The sequence below is a fragment of the Pan paniscus genome, chromosome 1 (assembly GCF_029289425.2).
Source record: "Pan paniscus chromosome 1, NHGRI_mPanPan1-v2.0_pri, whole genome shotgun sequence".
Lineage (NCBI taxonomy): Eukaryota > Metazoa > Chordata > Mammalia > Primates > Hominidae > Pan > Pan paniscus.
The window spans coordinates 79022456-79050055 of record NC_073249.2 but is presented as its reverse complement, the minus strand read 5'-3'; the positions used below and the strand labels follow the sequence as shown (position 1 = coordinate 79050055).

General features: G+C 38.1%; 1 protein-coding gene across 4 annotated transcripts in view; it reads left to right on the top strand.

Annotated features, from left to right (window-relative positions):
• PRRX1 (paired related homeobox 1) overlaps positions 1-26896 on the top strand; it is a 77966-nt gene extending 51070 nt beyond the window's left edge. Inside the window, exons 2-5 of one of the 4 annotated variants that reach the window (XM_003824643.5) lie at positions 7188-7363; positions 13688-13869; positions 17739-17810; positions 23523-23600. In XM_003824643.5, coding sequence (XP_003824691.1) covers positions 7188-7363; positions 13688-13869; positions 17739-17793 — 413 coding nt within the window. In that variant the 3' untranslated portion in view covers positions 17794-17810; positions 23523-23600. Of the gene's footprint in view, positions 1-7187; positions 7364-13687; positions 16360-17738; positions 19394-23522 lie in introns of those variants that run through there. The other 3 variants (XM_063603982.1, XM_063603990.1, XM_063603991.1) reach the window with 3 other exon arrangements.
• Positions 26897-27600: the final 704 nt, after the last annotated feature.

The window sequence follows — 27600 nt, the reverse complement described above, 5'->3', positions numbered from 1 at the left end:
CAGCAATGGCTTGACCAGCCCATTTTTGAGAACACATTATGGTAGCACTGGTAGCAGTAAACTCCACCTCTTGTCAAATGCCTACTATGTGTCAGCCTATGTGCCTTTTATGCATTTATTAAATTTTCAAATGACCCCGGGATGCAGGTGATCCTACTCCCATTTTATCATTTTGGAAACTGAGGCTCAGACAAGTGAAACATCTTATCCAAGGCCACACAGCTAGTCAGTGGCAGGATCTGTATGAGAACAAAGGTTGTTCTTATTTCTAAGCTGGTTTACTTTCTACTCCACTCCACTTCCAACTATGCTTCCATCCCAATTATAGCTAGTTGGGTCTGACAAAAAGATTCTTATTTTCCCCTTTTTTGGCATCCTGCAATGAATTGAAAAAATGAGTAAACTGGTAATTCATCCATAGAAAAATTGGAGTTAGCTTACATATCTGAAGCCAGAATTTCATGTCTTTATCAAAGAGAGGGTAGTCTGTTCAATAATGCATCTCTTACAGTAAGAATTCTAACATATTCATGAATACATTATTGTTATTCGTATTAGTAAATTATGGATTCATGAATACATTAGTATTATTATTAGTAGTATTATTTCATGTCTGATTATTCACTTACTGAACATTGATAAGAGCTTAAATTAAATACAAACACAAATGTTGTGCTCTGGAGTTATAGTCTAAAACAGATTCATCATCACACGGAAAATGCCCACATAATGCGGTGGGGCGGGGAGATTTATCAACATAGCCTCAGAAGTAAGTACAGTTCCAATATGGGACTACATGGAGAACCTTGCTTTGTGTTGGATATTCTCAGGGGTTCTGATCAATAATCCTTTAAGGAAAATGTCTTAAGAGAGTTAAAGCGCTTAAGGTGATATGGATTGTGTTAACGTTTTTGGTGCTATAGAAAAGTATTTGTTCTATAGAGGTGAAAAGAAATATATAACAAAGAAGCTAAAAACAGTGCAAATCACCTTAGAGTACCTCAGATTCTTGAGTGTTTTCTACTTGAAAGGAGGGTTGGCTATATTGAGAAAGTTAAATTTTGAGCTATCTACACAGAACCACTGTTGCTTTACACAGAGCCACTGACTCATCTCTTTGATCGAAACCATTCAAAATAATGTAATTTCACACTTCTTAGAGCATTTTGTTCTCCAGAGAACATATGCCATTTCCCAAATCACATATAAGATGTTTTAATTCTATTTGCTAAGTCTTAGTCTGATACTTGACTAAAAATGAACCAAGTCTATACCAAGATGACAGTAAAGACGACCATACAAAGTTTAGGGGCTTTAGTGTGCTATAGTTCAGGTAGCTGTGCTGTGATAATGCACAATAGCTGCACAGTTGGGTATTTGTATTGGCAGAGATTTGTTCGCTCTTGATACGTGCTGGGAGTCAATGATGGAGGACCGCTGAAGGACTATGCTGTTGAGACGACGTGTGTGTGCTGCTAAACTTGGCTTTGGTCATTGTGATGCACTAAGCTCAGTCTATATTGCAACAATCTTCCCAGTTAAGTGACCCATGTGCCATTTATCAGGACACATATTAGAAAGATGCTGTCCTAATTTCAGTTAATGCTAAGTGTAGCCAAAGAAACTCAAATGAATGCCACAGCTCTATTTCACTGCTTTTCATAGGCCTTGCAATAAAAGCTAAACGGTTTTTAGTGGCTTTTGCAATTACACTTCCTTTCAATTTTCCAAAGGTTACAGGGCCTGAACCACACAAATCCCATTAAAGTAAGTAGCTGTTGTGCAATATAAGTTCCTTTGAAAACATTCTTCAATGCCCATAAAATGATCAGCGGGCTGCACTTTAGATCCGCTTGCCTGCCATGCTTTCAACCAAAAGGCAGATGACAAACTTTGATGTGGTAGTTGGTTTCTGCTACTGGAGCTGGCATTTTATCTTCTTGCATCAGATTTTTTCCCAAACTGATGTGACCCAGGCATAGGAAACGCATTTTTCTTCAGATTTTATTCCTAAAATATGTTTTTACCGTACCTTTAAATTACGTTTGGCTGACCAATGATTTGGAATCTCTAAGGTTCCTCCCACAGGATGCAGAGCAGAAGAGGGTGAGGGGTGTTGGAGTTAGCTGAAGCTTGCATGGCGAGAGCAAGGCCTTAGTGAATAGGGATCACCACATGCTGTCAGGTCCCCATGCTTGAGGATGGCACTTTATGCCTTCTTCTCCACCTTCCCTCTAGGGCAACTTCAGCAGCCACATGAGGAGTCCAGAGTGAACTTCATACTAGAGCCAAGGTCAGGGCTATTGTTCTCTTTAACTCATATTTGAATGCACAGAGGGTAGCCTACCTTGGGCTTACAGTCTTCTTTTCTCAAGAAGTTCTTCATATGTATTCTAACATTGTGATCCATTAGAAACACCCATCTCTTTTAGTACCTCTTTCTTGTGTATTTTCTTGGTGGTTTAAGTAATTCATGTATCCTGCAGCCGCTTTTCTAGTAAAGGATAAAAATGAAAGAATAATTCCTACATTTGCAGAGGAATCAGACCACAAGGCTTTTTCCCTCTCTAAATCTGGTGACTATCTTGTCTGATAAAGAAACACTGCAAAAGAATTTTTCCTCTGTGGGTAAAACTATCCAGAGACAAAAGACAATGCTAACATAATTACTTGCTATGTATTGTTAAAAAGAATAATTGGAATTCAGAAATTACTCAGTCCTTTAAAACTTTAAATAAATCACTAAAATTCTAATGTTCTGGGACTGCTTCTATACCATGACATTACTATAACTCTTTCAACTTTTACTGTAATGTAATATGTCAAGGAATCCTATCTCTTTTCTATAGAAATACCTGAATGCATTAAGGTGACAAAATATTTACAGAGAAAATATTGAACCATAATTTTTAAAAAGTATTTGATAATATACTAATATATGTATATAAATTTAGAGCCTGAGAAATCCATATGAATTGGTGCTGTCAGAAAAGGTTTATAGAGAAGGTAAGATTTGAGATGCGTTTTAGGAACAGAGAGATTTTAAACTGTGTCCTAAAGTGAAAATCATCTCCTATGATTGTGGGAGAAGATAGAAGATGGGGCATATTACTAAGCTAAAATAACCCTGCACTTATTTAATTGATGAAGCAAGGACTTATGGATATCATTGTAAAGAAGAATGCAAGAACATCTGGATCAAAATGGCTTTCTAGATGAGAATGGTTGCATTTTTTAATGGCTATTCTGGTAGAAAGGACAACACGTGATATTCATCGACCCACTTTCTCAGACCCTCTTTATAACAGCTAGTATGGAAAAATCTGTCTTTCCTATAAATATTTTCCCTGGGGAATGGTTTCCATTTATGTGTTGGATGCTTCGTTGTTTCTCTCTTGCACAGCGTGTATGTTGTCGTCTGCACTTAAGAGTGGAATGGAATTGGGAATCCTGGTTTCTCGCTCTGGCTGGAGGTCCCAAGTCCGCATTGTGATTTTGGGCAAGTCACGTTGTTCTTCTAGATCTAATTTAACTCATCTGTAAAATAAGATGGTTGAATTCGACAATTTCATGGGTTTCATTAGATGCCAATATTTTATGACTCATGATCCCAGCAAGACTACACCTATTTATAAGGCTGTTTTGCTTGTTTTTACTAAGAGTGACAATAACTACATATTTTCAGTTTACTCAATCATCAAAAAAATTATAAAATCCATAAACACTTTGGATTTGAAACATTGCGACTTTGATAAAAAATGTATCCATGTAGGCCAGGAGCAGTGGCTCACGCCTGTAATCCCAGCACTTTGGGAGGCCGAGGCAGGTGGATCACGAGGTCAGGAGATCGAGACCATCCCGGCTAACACGGTGAAACTCCGTCTCTACTAAAAATACAAAAAATTAGCTGGGCGTGGTGGCAGGTGCCTGTAGTCCCAGCTACTCGGGAGGCTGAGGCAGGAGAATGGTGTGAACCCAGGAGGCGGAGGTTGCGGTGAGCCGAGATCGCGCCACTGCACTCCAGCCTGGGCGACAGAGCGAGACTCCATCTCAAAAAAAAAAAAAAATGTATTCATGTTTCCGCTGGTTACTCTACAACTTGGTGAATCCTTCCCATTTTAGAATGCCAAAGAATGAGATGCATTCTAATATCCAGTTGGATGTCAGTATCCTCAGATGGCATGTTTCAAAATCAACTTTCACTGTAGTTGTTTTTGCAAGAAAAGATGACCCTCTTGGAATTAGTAAAAATATACTGCTTTCTCTCCCCTGTATTCAACCAGAGCCAAGAATCTGATAAATGTGTTTATCGCAGGTCCTTCAGATACCCTGCATTTGTAAACCTCTACAGTGTTTATGTTTGCTTTTGTACTGCTGAAGATACTTTGCTGGGTCCTGTTCTGCATTCTTGGGGAAAAACAGGGAGCTCACATTTTGTGATTAGTGAGCAAAGACAGACCATCCCCAGGACTGCTGCTCGAGCTGTCTCTGTTGCCCACTCATCGTCTCTTTCTATTATACTTGCACTCTGAAGGACATTTGCCAGAGCCAGACTCCCTGGATCCCTGTTATTTGTGTCTTTTCTCACCTTCAACATGATCTGAATTAGTGTTTTCATTTGTTAAAAACAACAAGAACATTCACTGGGAAACTTTTGCTGGAATTGCTTCAGGTCATCATAGCTATTTATTCCCTGTCATAAACTATAATTCTCCATTTCCCTTACTCCCACATCAGGGGAGTTGGTGGTTTATGGTGGACAGTCAGCGGAATTTGATTGAACAGTGGAATATTTCAAAGAACTACTGAGATTATGTAGCAGGTTGTAATACTAAGAACAAAACATAAAATATTCTTGGTCTTGATTGCAGTTGGCAGTACAAGAAGAAATAGGCTTTTGAAACAACATAAAAGATTTATAATTTGTGGTTGCACCTAAGAAAGAATTTTCTTTGAGAGAAGAAAACAAGTCATGGGATTGGCTTAATAGGGGATTTTCTCTATATGATTAAAAATAATGGCTTAGTGTCTAATTGGTCTCGGTTAAAACAAAGTACAGAAGCTAAGGATTTTTTTTTTTTTTGCAGACTTCTGTTTCGGGGGCATGAAATTCAGATAATTGTGCTATCACAAGGGCTTGTATTACTTAGAAAGACCTGAAGTACGAGACAAAATGATTTGGAAAAATGAATAGGAATGGGAGGAATGCTTCCAAATATTAAATAGGAAGGAGAATGCAAGTGCAATGTAACTACTGAGAGGTATTTAATCCTAGGTGTTTGAATTCTAGTGCTGATCTTATTGCAAACTAATTTTGCTAATAGCTAGTGGTATAATCAGTGATGTTGGTTGGAATATTTTAGGCATTGGTAGATCTCAAAAATTATTATTAAATTTGCTCCATTTCCAAGATGCAGCTGATCTTACATTCTTACTGAGTGTCACAGAAGTGCCACCAAAGGTGGGCCCTGAGGTAAGGCACCACAAGTGTAAAATACCAAAGAGAAGGCTGACTGTGCAAAACCATGAAGCAGAGAGAATGGTATGGTAGCTTCTTGGCTGGAGGAATCTGGTTGAGATCATCTGACATTTTTTTCTACAGAAACAGTCTTCTAAGGACAAGAGGAGTTTCACGTTTTCCCTGAAAACAAACTCAACAAGCATTTACTATATCTGGGTGCTTTAATTATCAAGAAGAAATGTGCAGTCTCTATTCTAAGCTTCAAGGGTATTCCTGGTAAGGAAGCATTGATGAAGAAGGATTCTCTTAGCAAAAGACTTAGAGGCCTCAGTTGTCAGGCCTCTGGATTTAAGCTACATTTTGACTCTGTACACAAATCTAGATCATTCCCTCAATTTGTAATAAAAACAATATTATAGCTGAGGTAGGTGTCATCATGACTTGTGCTAATAGTTTTGCTGAGTACATTGTGTGTTTATAATCAGAGAGAATCAGGATAATTTGCAAATTAGAAGAGAGAGCCAAAAGTACTTTCTAAATAGTGAATGGCCAAGCTCTCCTTGTTCTCCCCATCCTCACTCCAACGCTTCATAATTTTCTTTGGGCTGAGCCTCTTTGGAGAAAAGCTATGGGGAATGTAAGTCAAGTTCATTAGATGGAGCATGTGACTTGGGTTTTGGCAGCATGGTATTGCAAATCTCCGGGACCTACACAGGCTCTGCAGAGCTCAGGCCTTAGGGTGATAGTTTGATGGAGGTGTCAGCACAGCTGGTATTCCACTCAGTTTCACATATACATCACTCCTGACTGGGCTGGGTGGGGGCAGCAGAAGAGGAGCATACTACACTCTGACTGCTATGGACAACCTGGACAATTATCTCACCACGCTACCTTCAGGCGAACTCAGAGAAAACCAAGGAAGGATCTTGACAGGTAAAAATGGAGTTGTGATTCTTCAAAGGTCCCTAAGATCTCAGGGTCCTAGAACTCAAGTTTGAGTGAAACATTTTCAGGGATCTTTCTGAACTGTTTCCTGTTCTTGGGTTTTCAGGGAGTGAGCCCCAGGCTAATGTTAGCTTGGGTTGATGGCATTGTAGCACTAGTCCTGATCTAGGCTGAGGCTCTGAAGCCTGCCTTTGCAACAGCATGGAGCCTTGAGTGAATGCTGTTAGAAATTACTTGCTGCTTCAAGGAGAGTGCATGGTAAAACAAATCCCTGTAATGTGGTTTGAACATAGTTTCCTCTCTATAACTCTATATTTGTGTTCATGTATATATGTTAGGAGAGAAGGAACCAGGAGATAATTGGTCTACTTGATTATTAAACTATATGAGTGAGCATAATATTGTCAAAGACAAATAAGGTACAAAACTATTTACTCTTCTTCCTTTATCTCTAGAGAAGTCCAAAGAACGTGGGCAGGGGTAAGATTTTCCTTGACAAACAGGCATCAAGGATCATGCAAGTAATGTCTCTCTGACAGTTCAGATCTTGTCCCAGATTTAGAGGCAACAGCCAAGCATTAGAGTTGCTGGGATTCTTGACATATGAACTTGAGAGCACTAATGGCCACATTTGCACATGCAAAGTGGCATTTGGCTATAGGACTTTGATAAAGATGTGAGCAAATGAAGCAAGATCTCACTATAGATATACCGTAAAAAAGTCTTAACTGGGACTCCTACAGTGAATTTGGCTTCTTTTCATCATTGTGTTCTATTCCAGATGACCAGCTGAACTCAGAAGAAAAAAAGAAGAGAAAGCAGCGAAGGAATAGGACAACCTTCAATAGCAGCCAGCTGCAGGCTTTGGAGCGTGTCTTTGAGCGGACACACTATCCTGATGCTTTTGTGCGAGAAGACCTTGCCCGCCGGGTGAACCTCACCGAGGCGAGAGTGCAGGTAACTCAAGCTGTGGGAGGCTGGCACCAAGTAGTACCCTCCTCAGAGGCACATCTCTGAAAACTGTTTAAAAACACAAATTATAGCCCAGCACAGTGGCTCATGCCTGCAATCTCAGCACGTTGGGAGGTTGAGGCAGGCACATTGCTTGAGCTCAGGAGTTCGAAACCAGCCTGGGCAACATAGTGAGACCTCATCTCTACCAAAAATACAAAATAAATAAATAAACAGCCAGGCATGATCGTGCGTGCCTGTGGTCCCAGCTTCTTGGAAGGCTGAGGTGGGAGAATTGCTTGAGCCTGGAGGGTGGAGGTTGCAGTGAGCCGAGATCATGCCACTGCACCCCAGCCTGGGTGACAGAGTGAGACCCTGACTCAAAAATAAATAAACAAACAAACAAATAAATAATACCCAAGTTATAGGCTTCAGATGGGAGCTGGTACTTATAAGGGTTACATATGGTCAGCATGAGGATAGAATCCTGTTTCCAGCTGTGTTTCTTTGGGCAGCAAGTATTTTTTAAAATAAAATTGAATGCCTTCAGGTAGGGCAGAATAATCCTTGCTACAGGTTCCTCTCCCAGCACCTCTTTCTTTCTGACACTTCCAGATTTATGTGATATACATTGTCCATCTGAGTATTTTACTCTGCACCCTTAGATTTCAATCTGATCTCAAAGTGGTTAAAGAGATGAATTCTCTGTCCCCTACCTCAGCTCTCCTCCCCAGTCTTCAAGAAACTTGTTGTAAGTACACATGAGTATGAGCACTGATGGAGTGGGAAATGAATACTTATGAACTGAGTTAAGAGCACACTTAAGTGGATGATTTTATTTTCCTTCAGTGTCTCTGTGAACTGAAAGAAGGTAAGAGCATGAAAGGCAGGAAAAAGAGAATAGCCATTCTTTCTAACATTAGTGCCATGACACACCAACTGCAAGCCAGACATCTAGAACATGATACAACCTGTGATTAACAGTCATAACAATATGTAATACTAACACTACTGGAGCCCTTATATGCCAAGTAGTGTTCTTTACATAAGTAATTTATTTCATCCTCACACCAATTCAGTGATGTGGATAGTATTCTTCATTTTGCAGATGAGAAAACTGAGACAAAGAGAGGTCAAAGTATTTTGCACAACATCACATAGCTAGGAAGTGTCTGAAATAGGATTTGAATGCAGATAGGCAGATCCAGAGTTCATGCTTTTAATTACCACTCCCCATCCCGCTGCCTCCCAAAAAAACTGAATGAATAAGAGTCTCTTGGCTAAATGCCTTTTCAAGTAGTGCTTTGTTGTGTCTGTGCTGAAAGATCTTGTCTTCCATATTGCCAGTAGCAAGATGCTGTTTTGATAAGGTGGGTAGGTCCAATCTGTCTTGTCTTCCTTACAAAATTATTGTTTGTATATCTATGTTCAGTCTGAGTGTTAATAATTTCTTTCTGCAAATGATAACCCTCTTGAACAGCCAGAACTTGAGCTAGACCTCAGGGTAGATTCCTAGCCCATTGATCAGGGCCTGTGTCTATGGAGGAGGCACAGTACACAGTGGGAGACCACTGTGGAGTTGATGCAGAGATCCTGGTGCTCCCTTCAGCCTGAAGAGAAAGTGTGAACGCTTTCCCACGGGGAAACAGGGAACTCATCAAGAAGTACTCCCCAAGAGAAAAAAGAAAAACGTCAGTGACAAAAGAAGAAAGTCGTGGGAGCCTGTGGGGCCCCTGAGGGTAGGTCAGGAGGAAGTGTGAGTGCAGGTGCCCCTTTGGGCTCAAGTGAGAGTGACCCATAGAGACAACACTCAGTTTTGCTCTCCCATTCGCCATCCAGTGCAGATTATGCAATTTGTCTTCCCACACCCTCTTCCTCAACACTGCTTACCGCAAATCTCTAACTCTGCTGTTAAATCCTTTCCTCTCTCCTCAAAAACCCCATGTCTTTTATGCCACGCCTCAGCTTGTGGTGGTGTAATGAATACTTTTAATCCAGTAACCCACAGCACACTAATGTGCCACTTTTGCTATGGTGATCTAAATTTTAAATAAGGAAACCTGCAGAGGGCAATGGTGGACATTTCAAAAAAAAAATGAAAGACCAATTTTGGGGTTGGGGGACTGTCTTGCCCCTATCATGACAGGGAAATACCTTTTTTATATGTTGGAACTATTTTTTATTTCTCTTTTCCCACCTTGCTATGATTTAATGACTTTTAGAATAGTGAACATTTCCTAAATGAGTAGGGCAGAGTTCTCCCTTCATGACTTCATTCTTTCCCCATGAAAGCCTACCTTTTCCCAGTCTGAACCAATCCCTTCTGATTCTGGGCTTCTTTGCATTTATGGCATTTATCATAACATGAAATGTATTATATTGAGTTGTATCTGGGCCAACTTCCCCCACAGGACTGAGGAGGCCTCTTGGATGGAGGCCATGTTTTATTCATCTTTGCAAAATTTATTTTTTTCTTCTTTTCCTCTTTTTTTCCTCATACACTTATCAAGCACATATTATACTCTTGAACCCGGTTTTGTTTTGCTGGGGATGAATAAGATACTGACCCTCTCCTTAAGGATGTTTGGACTGGGGTGGAGAAGATAGATGTACAAACCATACACTTATGATATCATAATATGATTCCTACATCAGTGGAATGTACAATAGTTAGTGATAGACCAGAGGAAGGAATGATCTAATCTGCCTGGGGGAAAAGGGAGAGAATTTATGTTTATTAGGCACTAATTCTGGGCCAATTCTCAAAACTATCCTGTAAGTAGATATTGTTATCTCCAATTGATTAGGAGACAAAGGAGCAGAGAAATGAAACAACTCACAGGACAAATCTTGAAAGTAGTGTAGCCAGTATGACTTTTAAGTCATGTTCAATGTTAAAGTTGAACTTTGAAAAAAATATATGGGCTTTGATACCTGGACAAAGCGGGGAAGAATATAATAGGCAAAGGAAATATCCAGTGTGAATATTTTTAGGTAGGAAAGGGCCTAACACATTTAGGAGTCCACAGGTAATTTTGAGCACAGGGTAGGAGCTGGTGCTCTAGAGGGCCAGTGTATGAGGTTAGAGTGATGTGGTTTGTGGCTGGATTGATGGACAAAGAGCTAATTCCTGAACAGCCTTAGTTCTATGGTTAAGAAGTTTTTATTTTATTCTGTGAGTAACGGGGAGCCAGTAGATGATATAAAACAAGGCAATAAGGTGATTGTATTAACATTTAAGATGATAGCTCTAAGAGCAATGTGAAGGCACATTAGAAACAGAAGAGCTAGGAGTCTGGGAAGCCAAGTCCAGATTCCACCTTGGCCAATTTCCACCCAGGCCCTTCATGCTGCACAGCTCTACAGGGCACTGATCACGTGGTAACTTATGTGTATATTGGCCCCTCGAGCTGTACAACTGCTCACTCCACAAAAAGAACTTTCTTCTCCCATACCTTGTTATACATTTCTATAATTGCACTTAAAATACTTGTTTTGTAGTTTTTCAAATTTACATGTCTTCATTTAATAGGTTTTGATCTGCTTAAAAGCAGAGAATAAGTTTCTCATCTCTCTCTTTCCATCATTTAGTACTGGGCCTGGACCATAGCAGGTGCTCCATAAAGATTTCTTGAATGAGTAAATGAATGAGTAGAATTCCATAGCACTCTAGAAGAGTTGTATGATCATGAATTGGATGTCCTTGAGTTCAGAAACTCAGCCATTTATTATTTATGTGAATTTCAACAGATTACAGTCATACAATGCTTAACAATGGGGATCTGTTCTGAGAACTGCATTTTTAGGTAATTTTGTCATTGTGCAAACATCATGGAGTCTACTTACACAAATCTAGATGGTATAACTGACTGCACACCTAGGCTATAGGGTATAGCTTAGTGCTCTTAGGTCACAAGCCTGTACAGCATATTACTCTACTGAATAGTGTAGGCGATTGTAATACCATGGTAAGTATTTGCGTATCTAATCATATCAAATAGCAAAAATTTGGTATTATAATTTAATGAGACCACCGTTGTATATGAGGTCCATCATTATGTGGTGCATGACTGTATTTAATCTCATTGAAATTGCTTCCTCAACTGTAAAATAGAAATAATAAAACCTAATATGTGGAATTGTCATGTTGACTAGAAATAATGTATGTAGTGTGTTTATATAAGTTCCTAGCCCTGGTAACACTTAAAAAACAATATCGTTTGCCCACCTTTTCATGGGATTGTTTGTTTTTTTCTTATAAATTTGTTTAAGCTCCTTGTAGATTCTGGATATTAGACCTTTGTCAGATGGATAGATTACAAAAATCTTCTCCCATTCTGTGGGTTGCCTGTTCACTCTGATGATAGTTTATTTTTCTGTGCAGAAGCTCTTTAATTAGATCCCATTAGTCAATTTTTGCTTTTGTTGAAATTGTTTTTGACGTTTTCATCATGAAATCTTTGCCCATGCCTATGTCCTGAATGATATTGCCTATATTTTCTTCTAGAGCTTTTATAGTTTGGGGTTTTATACTTAAGTTTTTAATTTATCTTGAGTTAATTTTTGTATATGGTGTAACGAAGAGGTCCAGTTTCAGTTTTCTGCATATGGCTAGCCAGTTCTCCAAGCACCATTTATTAAATAGGGAATCCTTTCCCCATAGCTTGTTTTTGTCAGGCTTGATGAATATCAGATGGTTGTAAATGTACAGTCTTTTCTGAGTTCTCTATTCTGTTCCATTGGTCTGTGTGTGTGCTTTTGTACTAATACCATGCTGTTTTGATTACTGTAGCCTTGTAGTATAGTTTGAAGTCAGATAGTGTGATGCCTTCAGCTTTGCTCTTTTTGCTGAGGATTGTCTTGGCCATACGGGCTCTTTTTCATTCTATATAAATTTTAAAGTAGATTTTTCTAATTCTGTGAACAATGTGAATGGTAATTTGATGGGAATAGCATTAGATCTATAAATTACTTTGGCCGTATAGCCATTTTTGTGATATTGATTCTTCCTATCCATGAGCATAGAATGTTTTTCCATTTGTTTGTGTCCTCTCTGATTTCCTTGAGCAATGGTTTTTAGTTCTCCTTGAAGAGGTGCTTTACTTCTCTTGTTAGCTGTATTCCCAGGTTTTTTATTCTCTTTGTAGCAATTGTGAATGGGAGTTCATTCATGATTTGGCTCTTTGCTTTTCTGTTGTAGGTGTATAGGAATACTTGGATTTTTGCATACTGATTTTGCACCCTGAGACTTTGCTGAAGTTGCTTATCAGCTTAAGAAGTTTTTGGGGTGAGACGATAGGGTTTTCTAGATACAGGATCAGATCAGGTAATCTGCAAACAGAGACAGTTTGACTTATGTAGCAAACCTGCACATCCTGCACACGTATCCCAGAACTTATAAAATAAAATAAAAATAAATAAAATTAAATGATAGGTTTATTATTAGTTGTAGCAAATGCTGTCAGTGCTGTCCATTTCCCTTGAACCCTACAATTAGGTGTAGTCTGGTCAGCTTCCAACTTTCAGTGCCTGCATTTCTGTGCCAGCAGTTTCTTCCTAGAATTTCAGGACAGTGCCCTGCCTTCAGCATTCCAGAAGTGCTGGAACATTAATAGACAATGACTGACAGGATCCAGTGTACACACACCCAGCTCTATCACCTCCAAGAGGGATAACTCTGAAGTGTGTGTTCTACGTTAGTCTTAGTCTTCAGGGTCTCTGCAGGATTGAGCTACCACAGAGATAGCTGGTTTAGTAGTACACCCTTTAGTGGTTGCCTTTTCTTCTCTGTTACTTCCTTGCTCCCCAAATGGTGGTCCTTGCACCTCCCAAATAAAACATTTCCTTCTTAAATCTTTGTTGGAACATCTACTTTTGGGAGATGGGGAATTTTCTTAAAATATAATTATTATGAAACCAGATGAAATTTTCACATTTTGAAGAATTTTGAAAAAGCTTTTAGAAAAGTCATTATTTCTGTGGCAGAAGCCTAATGAGATTTTTCTTCACTTTTCTTGATTACAATTGTAACAGGGATTATAACCCATATTTTGCTGTCCCGTGGGTAAGTCACAGATCCCATATCTGGAGACCCGATTACTGGAGAATTGCATGGTCTTGTTGTAATAGTCTTGACCTTTAAGAATGGCCCTCATGAGGGAAGGCGGATGGCATGTTTCTATTGTTCTATGGAGAATTCCATAGCCATCTTATATCTTCTTTGGGAAGGCATTATATAGTAAAATCAAGCAGAATTTCATTCATGTAACCCCTTCTTCTTTGTTTTTCCTCTCTTTCCTTATGCCTTCTTGCCTCCTAACAATCCTCCAGGTGTGGTTTCAGAACCGAAGAGCCAAGTTCCGCAGGAATGAGAGAGCCATGCTAGCCAATAAAAACGCTTCCCTCCTCAAATCCTACTCAGGAGACGTGACTGCTGTGGAGCAGCCCATCGTACCTCGTCCTGCTCCGAGACCCACCGATTATCTCTCCTGGGGGACAGCGTCTCCGTACAGGTGAATGACTGGCCCACTCTCCCTTGCTCCACTTCCACATGTTTCTCAGCGGTCGGTCATGTTTCAAGTTGCTTGTGCAGCTCACCGACATTTCTTACTGGGTTAATCTCTTCAGAGACATTCAACTTGCTGACATCCCCACATTTTCCCAGGAGATTATAAGCTGCCCCAGCAGCAGGGTTTGGGGCAGAAGTGAGAGGGGCAGGCTATCTCACCAATCTCCTCTTGGACTCAGGAACTCTTGCAAAGGTTTCAAAGATGAGGAAGAATCTAAAAGAAAAGATCATTAAGCTGTGCCCAGTGTTCCTCTTGCAACAATTCTGGAACAAAACTTTACCCTGTTTCCAAATTTAAGCTAAATTCGTTGTATTACGCAAATGTAGGGACGTAACTTGTAAAACTCCAAGTATAGGGCCAAAGGCAAACTTTGCAGTAAAACTGGCTTTGAATTAAAAAAAGGAAGAAGGAAGGAAGGAAGAAAGAAAGAAAGGAAAGAAGGAAGGAAGGAGAGAGACAGAGAGGGACTATGACAGAGAGAGGAGGAAAGAAAAGCCAAGTTCATTCTGATCACTTTCATGGCCAAGGTTCTTTATTAGTAGGTGTGAATTTCTTATAATGCCAAATGCCTTCCTAATCTATTGCTAATTCTTGTCTACTTGTCTGAAGGTTTCTCTGGGGATCAGTTTGTGTGTATTTGTGTGTGTGCGTGTGTGTGTGTGTCTGTGTGTGTTTCTTTTAAATAAAAAAGGAATGTATAATTTACACTAAACTTTTATATTAAAAAGTTGAACATTTTTAAAGAAACAAGTAACAGAGTACTATTTCAATCTCATAAAGAGGCTTTTAACCTCCAATTATTATGCTGTTCAGAAAATATAGGCTGCCAGAAGGGAAGCCGAGACACAAATTCCTAACCCATTGGATTAGTCTAGAGTGCCTTTCTTTGAAAATATACCTGAGTACTCTGAGAAACCAGGCCAAGCCTACGTGTTCTCCCTGGCTGATTTCAGTGGAGGAAGAACTATTCAAAAATTCATTTATTATGCTTTTGTTTACCTTTTTATTGTCAAGGTTAATTATTGGTTTAAGGAGAGGTTTTAAATGAAATATAGGAGATTATGTCTCAGATGAAGTTGAATTTCTGACATGAAATGCTACATTTTTGAAATGCAAGTGTTTTTCAAAGGTTCTTAGCTTTAATCAAAGCAAAAAGCCTCATCTAAAAGTTTCTTTCTGTTCCAAATCAGTTCCTTTAGAGAAACATGGTAAATGCACTTGGAAATTTGTTTTAATCCCCTGTTATAAAATTAGCCTGAATTCTTTTGGTCTTAGCACATAGAGACCCTACGTCTAAGAAAGTCTTATTCTGGGCCCTATTGCACTCAGATGTGGTGTGCCTTACTGATCTTGAAACATTAGTTATATCTGTGTGCCCTATTTTAAATTTAAACTCCTCTCCTATAAGATTTACTACAAATACATTTTTTGAAGACCATTGTAAAATCACATATTCTCTAATATTTTAAATAAATGAAAGGCTGCTTTATTTCTCTTATAAATATTGGTATAAGAGAAATTTAGTGTATTCATGAACACGCTAAATGGCTTGGAAAATGGGTGTGGTTCAAAGCCTGATGCTTCAAGATCTCTGGTTTGAATTTGGTCACAACCAGGAACCCCTTTTTCTGTCTGGGTCCTCCATAGGAACTTTTCATACCAGCCATAAACAATCCAGATGGCTGCCACGTGGTCCTTACCAGTGAGAGGCGTCACACAGCACACACTGCATGAATGGGGATGAAATCATTCCTGAATTAATATAGGGTTATATTACTTGGACCTCAGCCATTTGAGCCTCAGTGTCTGCATCATATGTGTTTAGTATATGGACATCTAACTGAAATTATTAACGTGGCAATTTATGCGTGCCTTTTTTGGAAATATTCTATTTTAATGGAAAGAATTATGTAGAAATACTGGATACATTTTTAAAAACATCCATAATTCACCATCTTGACATAACTAGTATATTCATTTTTGTGATTAGAGTTCAATGTTTTATATAGATGTAGCTTTAGTGTATATATTATTTTGTATTCCGCTCTTTTCACTTAAAGTCATATAACCTAGTACGTTTAACTCATTTCTTGGTATGCTTTTATATCATTTCTCTCTTAGAAATTGGATTTGTAAAAATTAATTTAGAAAATCATAAAATATGTTCATATTCTGTATGAAGAATAAATTAATCTTCAGATATAAGCAGAAAAGTGATGTTAAAACAATAATTTAATCAATAATAATGTTTTTTGATCCAATGTTGACTGAAGTGTTTATATTTTGGTTGATTTCTAAAAGTAGCAAAAAGCTATTCTGTTATTTGGAGAATTTTCTGCTATGTTTAGAACCAAACTATGTTATGATTTCACACTTTGAAGCTTCATAGGAAATATTGTTAAGGAAATAAAAAAGAAAAACAAGTGATCCAAAGCAAAGGAAATGATAGACTTTTTGTGTTATGAAAAATTAACTCACTGTTCTTGTTGGTACTATTATGTCAAGTTAGTTATCTCACATGTGACACTCATTAAAAGGCATTTCTCTTGGTTAATTCTTGGAACACTCTTGTGTGATAGCTCTGTCTTGCTGTGCTTCCAAAGAAGAGACTAAACACTTGCCCAAATTTAAGTCTTCGGCAAGGAGAATTAGAACTAATGCTTGTGTTCCCTGTTTTCATCCAACATGTTAAGCCACACGACTATATTTTCATTCAAATTAAACCTTGCATTGTATTGAAAGTAGTAAAAAAAGTATAAGATTGGAAAACTATCTAAAATCCCCTTTTTATGCAAGAGCTATCTCAGATCAGTGAGGCATGCCTGCAGCTGAAGTCCACACTCTGTGGGTACCTCATCCCATTGGACTGATAGACGTGGCTTGGTCATACAAGCCAGAGACAGTGAGCAGACAGTTTTGCCAGAAAGGATAGTTTGCTGACTTCCACAGTTATCCCCTGAAAAAAGAAAGGAGAAAACCAAGGCATAAAAGCAGTTATTTGCATATGGTCAGAATTTTGGCTTGGAAAATAGCCAACATACTTTTTTCTGGGTGTCTTTTACATCCAGAGTGATGGATGTGTAATTTATTGTTCAAACTGGGACATTTTTTAGAGTGAAAGGGGAGCATTATTAATAATTATACTAGGACAACAGGTATAAGCCAGGATTGCCCCTAGCAAACTGGGACATATAGTTTGCTCTAATTATAGCTTGTCATGACCTCACTCATTCCCTTGAGCATGTTAGAGGTGATGACATTAGGCAGGCAACTGAGTCACCAGAGGGACAAAGCATTCCCTATCACGGACACTGTTTTCCTGGCAGGTGCCTTCTTTACATCCGTGGCCAGTTAAAGGAAGCTTGTTTTTGGCACACACACCCATTGCTTAACTCAGAACTATTTTTCTTAGGCAACTTGTAAGAGTGAAAGCACACACAAGCACCAGAATTATTCAGACTCACTAATCTTGCAGTGCTTTGCTTCTTGGGTAGCAGTGATCAACCAAGTCCTGAACTTTTGACTGTTATTTGAGATGAAGTAGCCAAGAAACATTTTCTCAGAGACATCCTTTCCTAGGTGAAGTGGGTAGTGAATGGCCTGGTTTTGCATTATTTACCTGAAGTGCCATTTCCAGAGGGAGGGCTGGGCTTAAAAGAAAGCTAGTGATGAGTGAAAGAGAGGTCAGCTATCCTTGTCCACAGCTTCCCTCCCCATCCTTCTCCTCCCCTCATTCGATCGTGGTCATGGTGCTGCCTGACATCTGCTGAACGCATTTGGCTTATTTCTCCCTTTCACACTTTCAAAAATAGATCCTCGTCCCTCCCAAGATGTTGTTTACACGAGGGGCTTCATAACGGATTCTAACGGAAGACACTGAAAAGGTAACTTGTCAGAGGGGGAAGAGGGTGGCTGCTTGGGGTAGGGTTTAAGTGGGAATTCAGAGTGTTTAAGAAAGTGGGGGTTGCAGTTCTAGAAATTTCAGCAGTGAAGTCCTCAAGTGAGGAATATTATTGGTAACCAGAGCTGCAAGAAAGCATGTCCACGAAATGAAGCATAGTGTGATACTAATCTAGAGCAGGGCTCTTCAGAGATTGCTGTGCACAGGAAACATCTGGGATCGCGTGACTGTGCAAACTCTGATTCACTAATTCCAGGTTGGAGCTTGGATTGTGTATCTCTAACTTGCTTCTAGGTGATGCTGATGCTGTTGACACTTGGTACACATTTTGAATAGCGAGACTTTGTAGGTTACAGGACGGGGTTCGGAAGAACTATGTTCTTGTCCTGGCTTCTGCTGCTCCTCAGGCCAGTCAGATCATTGCTCTCTTATGTAGCTTTGTATCTAACATGAAGCTAGCAATAATCTCCCTATTGCTTATTTCACAGGGGTGTTTGGAACCTATCGATAAGCAGTGTGCACTTCAAAAAAAGTCTTGCAACAATAGAAAGATACAAGAGGCTTTATATATAGAAGTATTTCTAAAATGAAAAGTTAAACATAGCAGAAAGATCACTGAACATACAGTACAAATGGAAAGCTTACCAATGAAATGTGCAAGAGTGTTCACTTTAAGAGATAAATATATGTATTAGAAAATCAACTTCTAAATTTCAAAACAGAAGTTAGAAACAGAAGTTAGTTATTTAAATCACAAAAGATCCCTTTCCAAAGAATTTACCAGATCTCTTTTTAAAAGTAAATTTCCCTAGGAAAACTGGTATTACATTTTATCAGGTGAAGCAAGTATGCCTCCTTTGTTCTTGCACTGACAAAAGAACAAACCAGAGACTTTCTGCAACTTCTATGCCTCACAGTCTTGAACACCGTAACCCCTACAGTCTTTGAAAAAATCCTGAGCTGGTGAAACCCAAGGATTTCAGGAAAACTCATAGACTTCTCGGCTGACAGATTTGTCTTCAGGGTGAAATTGTAAACATCTTGTCATCATTTGTTCAAAGGGCCAAATAGAAAACAAAGAGTTGAAAATAGAGTCAGGTATTATTTTTTTCCCAAGCTATCAATTGTTTTGTGATTTGTGGGACTTAACACTATAGGTGTTTAGAAAGCAGAGGGGCAGTTGTCCATACGTTTCCTGGCTTTAAAATCGTAGTACGAATAGTATTTTCCATACTTCCTCAATGTTTGACAGTCATTTTAACACATTTTTTTTTTCCTCACAACTTTCAGGGTAGGTTGAAATGATAAAAAATGATTTGTCCCAGTGAAAACAGTACTCCACCTCTGCTAGTGGTTGCATTCTGCTCTCTATGGCTGTGTTGCATCTGTTAGGAATCTCCAAATAAGTAAATGGAAACATTTGAAGCTGATTTAAATGTGTCAGCTCTGTGTAAGTCTCAGGGCAGATTAGCTGAATCAACAGATGGGGTGCAAGCATTTATTATTAATCTCTAATTTCTCAATGCACTTTATTCAGTAATGTGGTTTCTTGGTCACTGACACAAAGAACTTAACTAAAACTAACTAAAAATGGGGCTTTAGCCAAAGCCTAAAACTCAGTCCCAGAACTTACGTCTGTACCCCACTTCCAAGAATAAGTGGGTTTTACTTAGAAGGCAAGACCAACAGGCAGGATCTCTGGTTGTTGTTAAGCAGGCTTCTGGTTGTTGTCATGTGCTTAATCTGTACAAATCACTTAGCTTCAATCTCACCATTTTACCCGAGCAAGCTTAATCCTGTATAGGAAGGACTGGCCATTTTACATGCTCTGAATGGCCCTATAAATTGGTTGAAAACAGTTAATTACCCTCTTTGGACTTTTAAGAAAACATTTCAGGGTTCTCTTTCTTTTCCTAAAGCAGAACTTCAGAAGTTTCCATGACATGGAAAGCAGATGGTCACAAACAATTTCATATTGGCAGCCACTCAAGGCTCTCTTGCATCTGTTGACACTTTAGGAGGCAGGTCCTCTGCATCTTACTTCTAATGCCATTTTTGAAGAATGACTACGCTACTCTTAGAGTACTCACTCACTAATTCTGTCTTTTCTGACTTGTGATACAAGTTTTGCTTTTCACTGGTATATCCAAGGACTGCTCACTGCTTGCCTATATGGCACTCTTAGCTCAAATTGAGAAGCTAGATCCATGTCAAACTGCTGGAAAACAGACTTGCAATTATTTAGTATGTGTACAAAATATTATTAGAATCCCTATTTGTAGGATTACATATTCTAAACATTTGTTAAGAGGCTGTGAAATAAGATGGCTTTGGTTCTTTTATCCTACTTCTTGCGGCTATAGAATGCTGGAACAAGTTAAATCAATTTTGAAAGTTTATACATTTCCTAAGCATTTATCAAGTAAAAATGTTATCACCTATCAAGCTCCTAGGGAATTGCTAAATTCATTCATTAAAAACAACTACTTTTTAATCCACTAATTTGAGGGATACCTATAAGGCATTGTCACAGACTTGCCTCTGGTGGTGTTCTTATACAATGCCACCATATAATCAGACGAAGGCACTGTTCTTTACTGTGGAAAAGCAGGCTGCCATTTATGTGAAAAATGTGCCAGTGAATATCCAGTCTTCTGTGTAATAGATGATCTGAATTCCCATTAATTTGTTTTTGAGATAGAAAGTGCATTAACATTAATCTCATTTGGGATATTACAGTCTTGCCTACATTCGAGAGAGAAACTCAGTATTTCCAAGAAATGTGTTACCCTGCTAAGTCCTCAGACTAGAATATCAGGTGGTAAAGCTAGTTGACTCTGAAACTCCAGAGTCACTACAGCAAAAACGGTTATGCAATAGACAACTTGTAATTGTTATTATAGGAGACATTTCTGGGAAATAGCAATAGCATCTTCAGTAAACTAAAATAATCTCCCCAAGGTTCTAATCTCCCTTTTTGGCTAAAGAGATGGAATACAGTTTGATTATCTAAGAAAGGGCACATTTCTGTTACATAAGACTTTGCTTGTCCAGAATCTCAAAAAACACATCATCTATCAGAAAATTAGACCAAGTACTTAAAAGCACAATATTCTACGACAATCTACAATTTAGGATGAGAAAATTTTTCTTTATACTCTCTCATAAGTTTTAGCTTTCTGTTTTCAGAAGCCATTCAAATTTGTTCTCAATACTTAGCAAATAATACAGACAACTCCTAATTCCAGCTTCTCTTCTATGTGTTTACAATTTCACTAATTGTGCATCATCTTTAGGGCTTAATTCTCTCACAGAAACCTGATTAAGAAAGGTTGACTTGGTTGATTTTATAATAATCTATGACTTAGGTACATTTCCCAAATCCAATAGTCTTTTTTTTCTCAGATACTTAGATCTTCGGATTCTTGGTATACCCTAGAAATTTTTTGAATATAGGTTTTGTGGGTTTACATACATTTATGGTAAGGTCTTGAATGGAACTGTGAACTAAATGATAATACATATATGGGCTTTGAAAATAAATGACATTTCTTGGTATATTCTAAAACAAACTTGTCCCACTTTAGTGTATCGTTCTGGTCATTTATCTCACTTCTAATTTAAACCTACCTTAACTGGGAACTCTTCTGCTTCTATCCCTTGGTAGGCAGTGGTAGAAGTGATAGTCTAAACTGTACTAAGAACTTGTTCAGTTTTTATTGTGAAATATATTTTTTGATGGATCCAAGTATACACAGTCACCAGCTCCTGCTTTTGTCATGTCCTACTGACTTTGCACTTTCTATTAAGATAGTAAAATTGGCAGTAAGGACCAGTTCCTATGAATAAAAGCATATTGGTAAGATTTTTTTTTTTTTTTTAGAAATCATTGCTCACAGCAGAATGACAGAAACCAATGACATCGAGCAGGAATCAATTTAATCATACTATATATAGATATTTCTTAGTTATCTGTCTATTCATTGAACACATGGTACTAGATATGGTGTCATTTCTACCTGAGGAAACAGTTGTGAACAAGGCAGATGTGGTGTCTGATCTATGGAGCTTATAGTTGAAACAGTGATAGATACTAAACAAATTATTAACTAAACTTGAATCAAGTGCTAAAAGCAAAAGTTTAGTGTGCTATAAAAGAACGTAGCCTTGTCTAGAGGGTTGAGATCATCTATCACGAAATGATGAGTAAGAGTTAAGCAGGCAAAACTTAAATAGAAGAAGGTAGGATCCTTTTGAAACCTTTCTGAGTCTCCTGTGTCAGAACACATACATGTATGTGTGCACACACACACACACACACACACAGTCACCCATACACTTAACCAGGGCTATAAAGATTTTAAATTAAAGATGTATATTTCTGGAAAGACCTAGTGATCTGGGAATCATTATATTTCTCAACTTAATTTTCTTGAGTTAATTATTAGTAACTGAGCTGAAATAAGTTATTATGAGTTTTGACTCCGTGGTGTCCCAAATAAGTATCAATGATATATTCTATTTGTGGAGTAGCTTTACTTTTCTCTCTTTCTGATCTTGTCACTTGATCCTCAGAACCACAAAGTCTTATGTGGCTGACAAAATTCCATTGGAATGCAGGCAACAGAAGAGCACATGCCATTCCATTTATAAGTCTATCTCATTCCAGCCCTGAGTTGAAAGGGATTTTGCTAATCTTAGAAGCAACTGAAAACATTTTTATTGAAGTAAAATACGTATACTTTTAACTATTTAGTAGAAAGACTAATTTGCTGTTAAGTCTATGAAACCATTTCTTTTTCCTTTAACAGAGATTCATGGATGCAATTAACAGAAACCCACCAATGATAAATTTCTGCCTAGCGGTGTTCTTAGGTCCTAATTGTAATCTCTGACAATGAAAAACAACTTCAGATTTTTCTCAGCAATGAAGACAGTGAGAAACAGTTACCTCTGAAATCAAGAATGCTGAAAATGGAGACTTTGATAGTTTATCTAGGAGATTTAAACATTTTCAAAATAACTGACCCAAAAGGCAGTGTGTGCTATTCAAGTTCTTTTGAGGAGGTTTTCAAATCAAGGCCAGTGGGTTAGTAACCTCTTGATTCAGCAATGCTTGGTGCTATCAACCAGTAAATTAAGAATGGCAGAGAACGTATGTTAGGTTGTTTAACTGGTTCTCCAGGCACATTATTTATTATGGTATTTATTATCTAAAATGTGTTAGAATTAAGGTCAGTTATCTAGAGTGAAGGAGCAAAATTCCCTTTAGTTTATTTTCAAATGCTTGTTTCTGTTTCCCACTGCTCCCACAGGCTGGGGAGGTAGGCAGGACAAGAGATTAAATACTGTTTTAATAAGTCAGCTGATGAAACACCTGCTATTCAACTTGAGCAACTTTCTTCTCTCACCCCAGAAATAAATCATTACTCACTGTATCCACCACAACAAATACCTCTCCCTCCCTTTCCTCACTCTACACCACTTTCTCCTGCTCTTCAAAACATGACCACTCTTCCCTAAGTACCTTAGACGAATGGAAAGCTGGGGCTGTAAGGGACCCTAGAGGTCATCTAGTCCAAGCCATTGCCCCTGCCTGCCCCCATGCTGAGAGTACATCCATCTGGGGCACAGACTTGCAGCTTTGTGAAACTAATGCCTGTTATTCTCCCTGCTCTCTCCTTTGTCCCTACAGCGCCATGGCTACTTATTCTGCCACATGTGCCAACAATAGCCCTGCACAGGGCATCAACATGGCCAACAGCATTGCCAACCTGAGACTGAAGGCCAAGGAATATAGTTTACAGAGGAACCAGGTGCCAACAGTCAACTGAGGAAAAAAAATAATTAAACAGGCCTAAGAAGAAATCAAAAACCATAAGACACCTATCCCGCTCTGTTATTTCTTCATCTGCTGGGGGAAAAAAGTAAATTACAAACAAACAAACAAAGCAGAACTAAAATATTGGGACCATGGCAGAGAAAAGCAGGAGAGGAGCAAAATGAAAATTAGTTAACAAATGTTCCTCCTCCCTCTGGGATACCACCACCACTTGTTTCTGTGTGTGTTTATTTTGTTTTTCTTTCTATTCTTGCTTTGCTTAATGTACTCCAGGCTTCTTCAGCTAGGTTCAGCCCACCCACCCCCATGATTGTATGAAGTTTTAAAAAAAACTACAGCAGCCAAAGAAACTATATATATATATATATATATATATATATATATATATATATATCTCCAGAATGATTGCCTCTACTGTCCTCATTGACTTGTTTGAACCTTAGTGCCTTACCCTGTCCTCTTCCCAGTTCTCTTTATAGAAGCTCTAGGAGCTTTTGAAAAGCCAAAGTCTTTCTGAAGAATCTGTGCTGGACAGACATAATTCCCTTTCTCATTGTCTCCATCTTTGTTGGTCATGGTAAGGTTTTTCCATCAGCCTCTGAAAAAATAGTTGTGCACAACATCTGGTCACTGGACTGTCTAGTCCAATGTAATTGGCTGCGTCTGGCTAATTCTAAGCACTAAAGTCTACATCTAAGCTATAGATTTAAGCTTGAAGCTACAGATTATATCACCATCACCACCAACCCTCACCCTACGCAATCAATCAATCAATCATCTTAAGTTAAAGATATTTGTTGTCTTTGAATGATTTGCTGTCACAGACTATTTGGTAGAAGAAATATTTTTCACCTGAGAGAGGAAGAGAAATTTCTCTAGTAACACAAAGAGTGAGGTCTAAAAGACATGCCCACATCTCTTTCGTGCCTTAAGGATAGTGAGATGCACACTTATATATATACTGTATATATTTATATATTTATATATATATTTCATATATATATATATAATATTGCAAGCTTAAGTTTGCAATTTCCCAAACAATACAAAAAGCAAATTACACACCATCACCACTGTTCTTATCTCTATAGTGATGAGACATTAATTAGGGATCTTGCTACTTTTCTTTTTCTACACGAAGTTTTCATTAAAGCCACAGAATAATTAATAGGGCAGCTGTTTGAGAACAGGTCCCATTTTCACATTAGGGCTTTAAATGAATTAGAAACCATTTGAGGCTATAAAAATGTCCTTGAGTTTGGAGCCTGAGCTCTGGTGAAATGCTGATACATCTGATCTATCATGGGAATTGCAGTTAGAGAGAGTAAGGAATACCATTTAGTCATCTATCCGTTCTTCACTTAGCAGGAAGATCAAAGAAAGGCACATGTTTAAGAGGAATACCTAAAGGTTTTTCTAAATTCCAACATTTAAAAGGCAATTGTGGGCTATTTTTATTTTTTAATATTTTGAAATAAAGTTTAGTGTCTAGGGCTGGGAGCCAGGACTGATCTTTCATTTCTTTTTCTTTGTTCCCAGCCATGCTTTTGTAACTTGCCAGGTAGACTTGACCAACTACATTACCATGCTGTGCCTCAGTTTACCCATTTGTAAAATGGGATTAACAATACTTACCTACCTCACAGGGGTGTTGTGAGGCTCTATTCATTTGCTCCTTTATTCTTTCCTGTATTCTCTGTATGTCCAGCACTTTGTAGCCATGGGAGGAAAGGGACTATAAAAGTGTACAATGTTAATGGAATGATACGGTACCTGAAAGCCTTGTTTTCTAGTAAGAAAATGCTACCTTGCTGTACATACTTATAACCTTGTATTTGGAAATGAGAAATAGGTTTATATTTTCAGATCTCTCAAAAATCACATCATTTGACCAAAGAATAATTTAAGACACATAGAACAGATTTTTTTAATTTATATTTTCATCCTGACCAGCTTAGTTCTAATAATTTTTAGTTGTGAGTGATTAAAAAACTTTGGATCAATTTTGGTCAAACATGCCAACTTTGTAGTCTGAGTGACAGGCAAGGATTTTTGGGTTTAAGATGCACTTTTAGCACACATTTGTATTTCCCTTGGCATATCAGATTGAGCTAATGGTGATGTTATTTCAATCTAACAGCCACCAATCTGAAATTGTATTTCAAATGTTGATTCTGTAGTTCTTTAAATAATAATGAAGCTCATCTTATACATTTTGCTTTCACCAATTGATTCCTTCTTCTTTTAGCCCACTATTAAAACATTTCTTACTGAATGGTTCATGTAGGCTTGCTGAACAGCACGCATTACTTGCTTCCTGAAGAGTTCCCCCATTCATCCATTTGTCCCATTAGTTGCTGTGGATTATCAAGTTTTGAAGGAGCAGTACATCCCAACAGACTGAAACATTCTAAGTGAAATGAGTATAATCCAAGAAACTGGTGAACTTTGGAGGTTTGGAGCTTGGAGAGAATGGCTAAGAAGATTTGAATTATAGGGAGGGAACAGAAATCATACATGAAAAGGTTTTACTGAGAAGGGGAAAACCTTAGATAGAGGGATATGTGAAACAAAATCATTTGAAATTTTGATCCAGACATCCATTTCCAGTGGCAAACAGCAAAGCCTGAACGCATAAACCCAAATGATAGGTAAAATAGGGTGGTTTTATCCAATGTCTCAAGCAAGCAATGTCTGGGAATATCATAGAGTAACAAGTGCTGGTCAGCCAAAGAAACATTCACTGCTGGTGAACCAATACCATAAGCATGTATTATCTAAGCACTTGATCAAGAAATATACATGTTGTACAAGCTCTCAATTTTGTTCATTTATTATCAATTTTTTAAAATACAAGTTTGGTACGTGATGTGGAAAAGATGCCTTCTGGATCTTAAGCCAGTTGTCAGTGGAGGTCCTCAGGGCTGCAAATGTCAAGACATATCCCTGTTCCTCACCATCATGATACCAGATACAGGTGAATACATAGGAACTATCTGCCTGTGTCCTCAATCTCCCTTCAAACAAGATGATGATTTGTAGGGTACTTGGCAGGTTAAATTAAACCAGAAGAGGTGACTTAATAAAAAAGGGAATGACATTTAGGGTATAAAGATCTCATAAGAAATGTAATATGTAAATTATATCTTGCTTTATGTTGTAAAATATACATTGTTTGCGCTAGAATAGAAATGATTTCTTTTCAATAAAAAGAAAGAAGGACACTACCATGTCTTTTGTTATATACATTTAAGCCTGCTGATTCTTTTCTCTTTGAACTTCAAAAACACAGATCTGCTAGAATCTGAGATTACATGCAGAAGAGTGAAGGTAAGAAGGGCTTATAGACAAGATAACTTTATCTGAGTGTGATATTATTTTCCATAAAACAGGAAAATAATCTATTTTTCCTCAGAAAAAAAGACAATGGTAGGAAGAAGAGGGGACACTTACTATTATAATAGATGAGAATAGAGTGGAACTTTTATGAGAGTTTAGCATTTTTAAAATCAATATCTTTAACATTCACAATACTGGACACCATATGGAAAAGACTTCATATAAGCATGGCTGTTTCTTCTGGAGTAAAGAAATAGAAAAATAAAATTTCTTAAGCATTCATTGTGCATAGCATGGGGTGTGTGGTCATGGGGAGGACAGAAAAACCAAATTGTGAGACACAGATGCTGTTTTCATATCAATTAAAATCTGGTTTAAAAAGCAACCCTAGCATGCAAAAATAAGCAACAGTTCAAGATAATATATTAATAAGTATTAAACAGAACAGATAAAAGGAGTTCAGAAGAGGAAGAGAGAGAACATGCTGTTAGCTGAAGTGGGAGACCGGTTTTACAGAGGAACTGGGACTTGAATTTTATCAGTAAGGATCCGGACAGGTGAAGAACAGGTGATGGCTTTTCAAGTGAGGGCA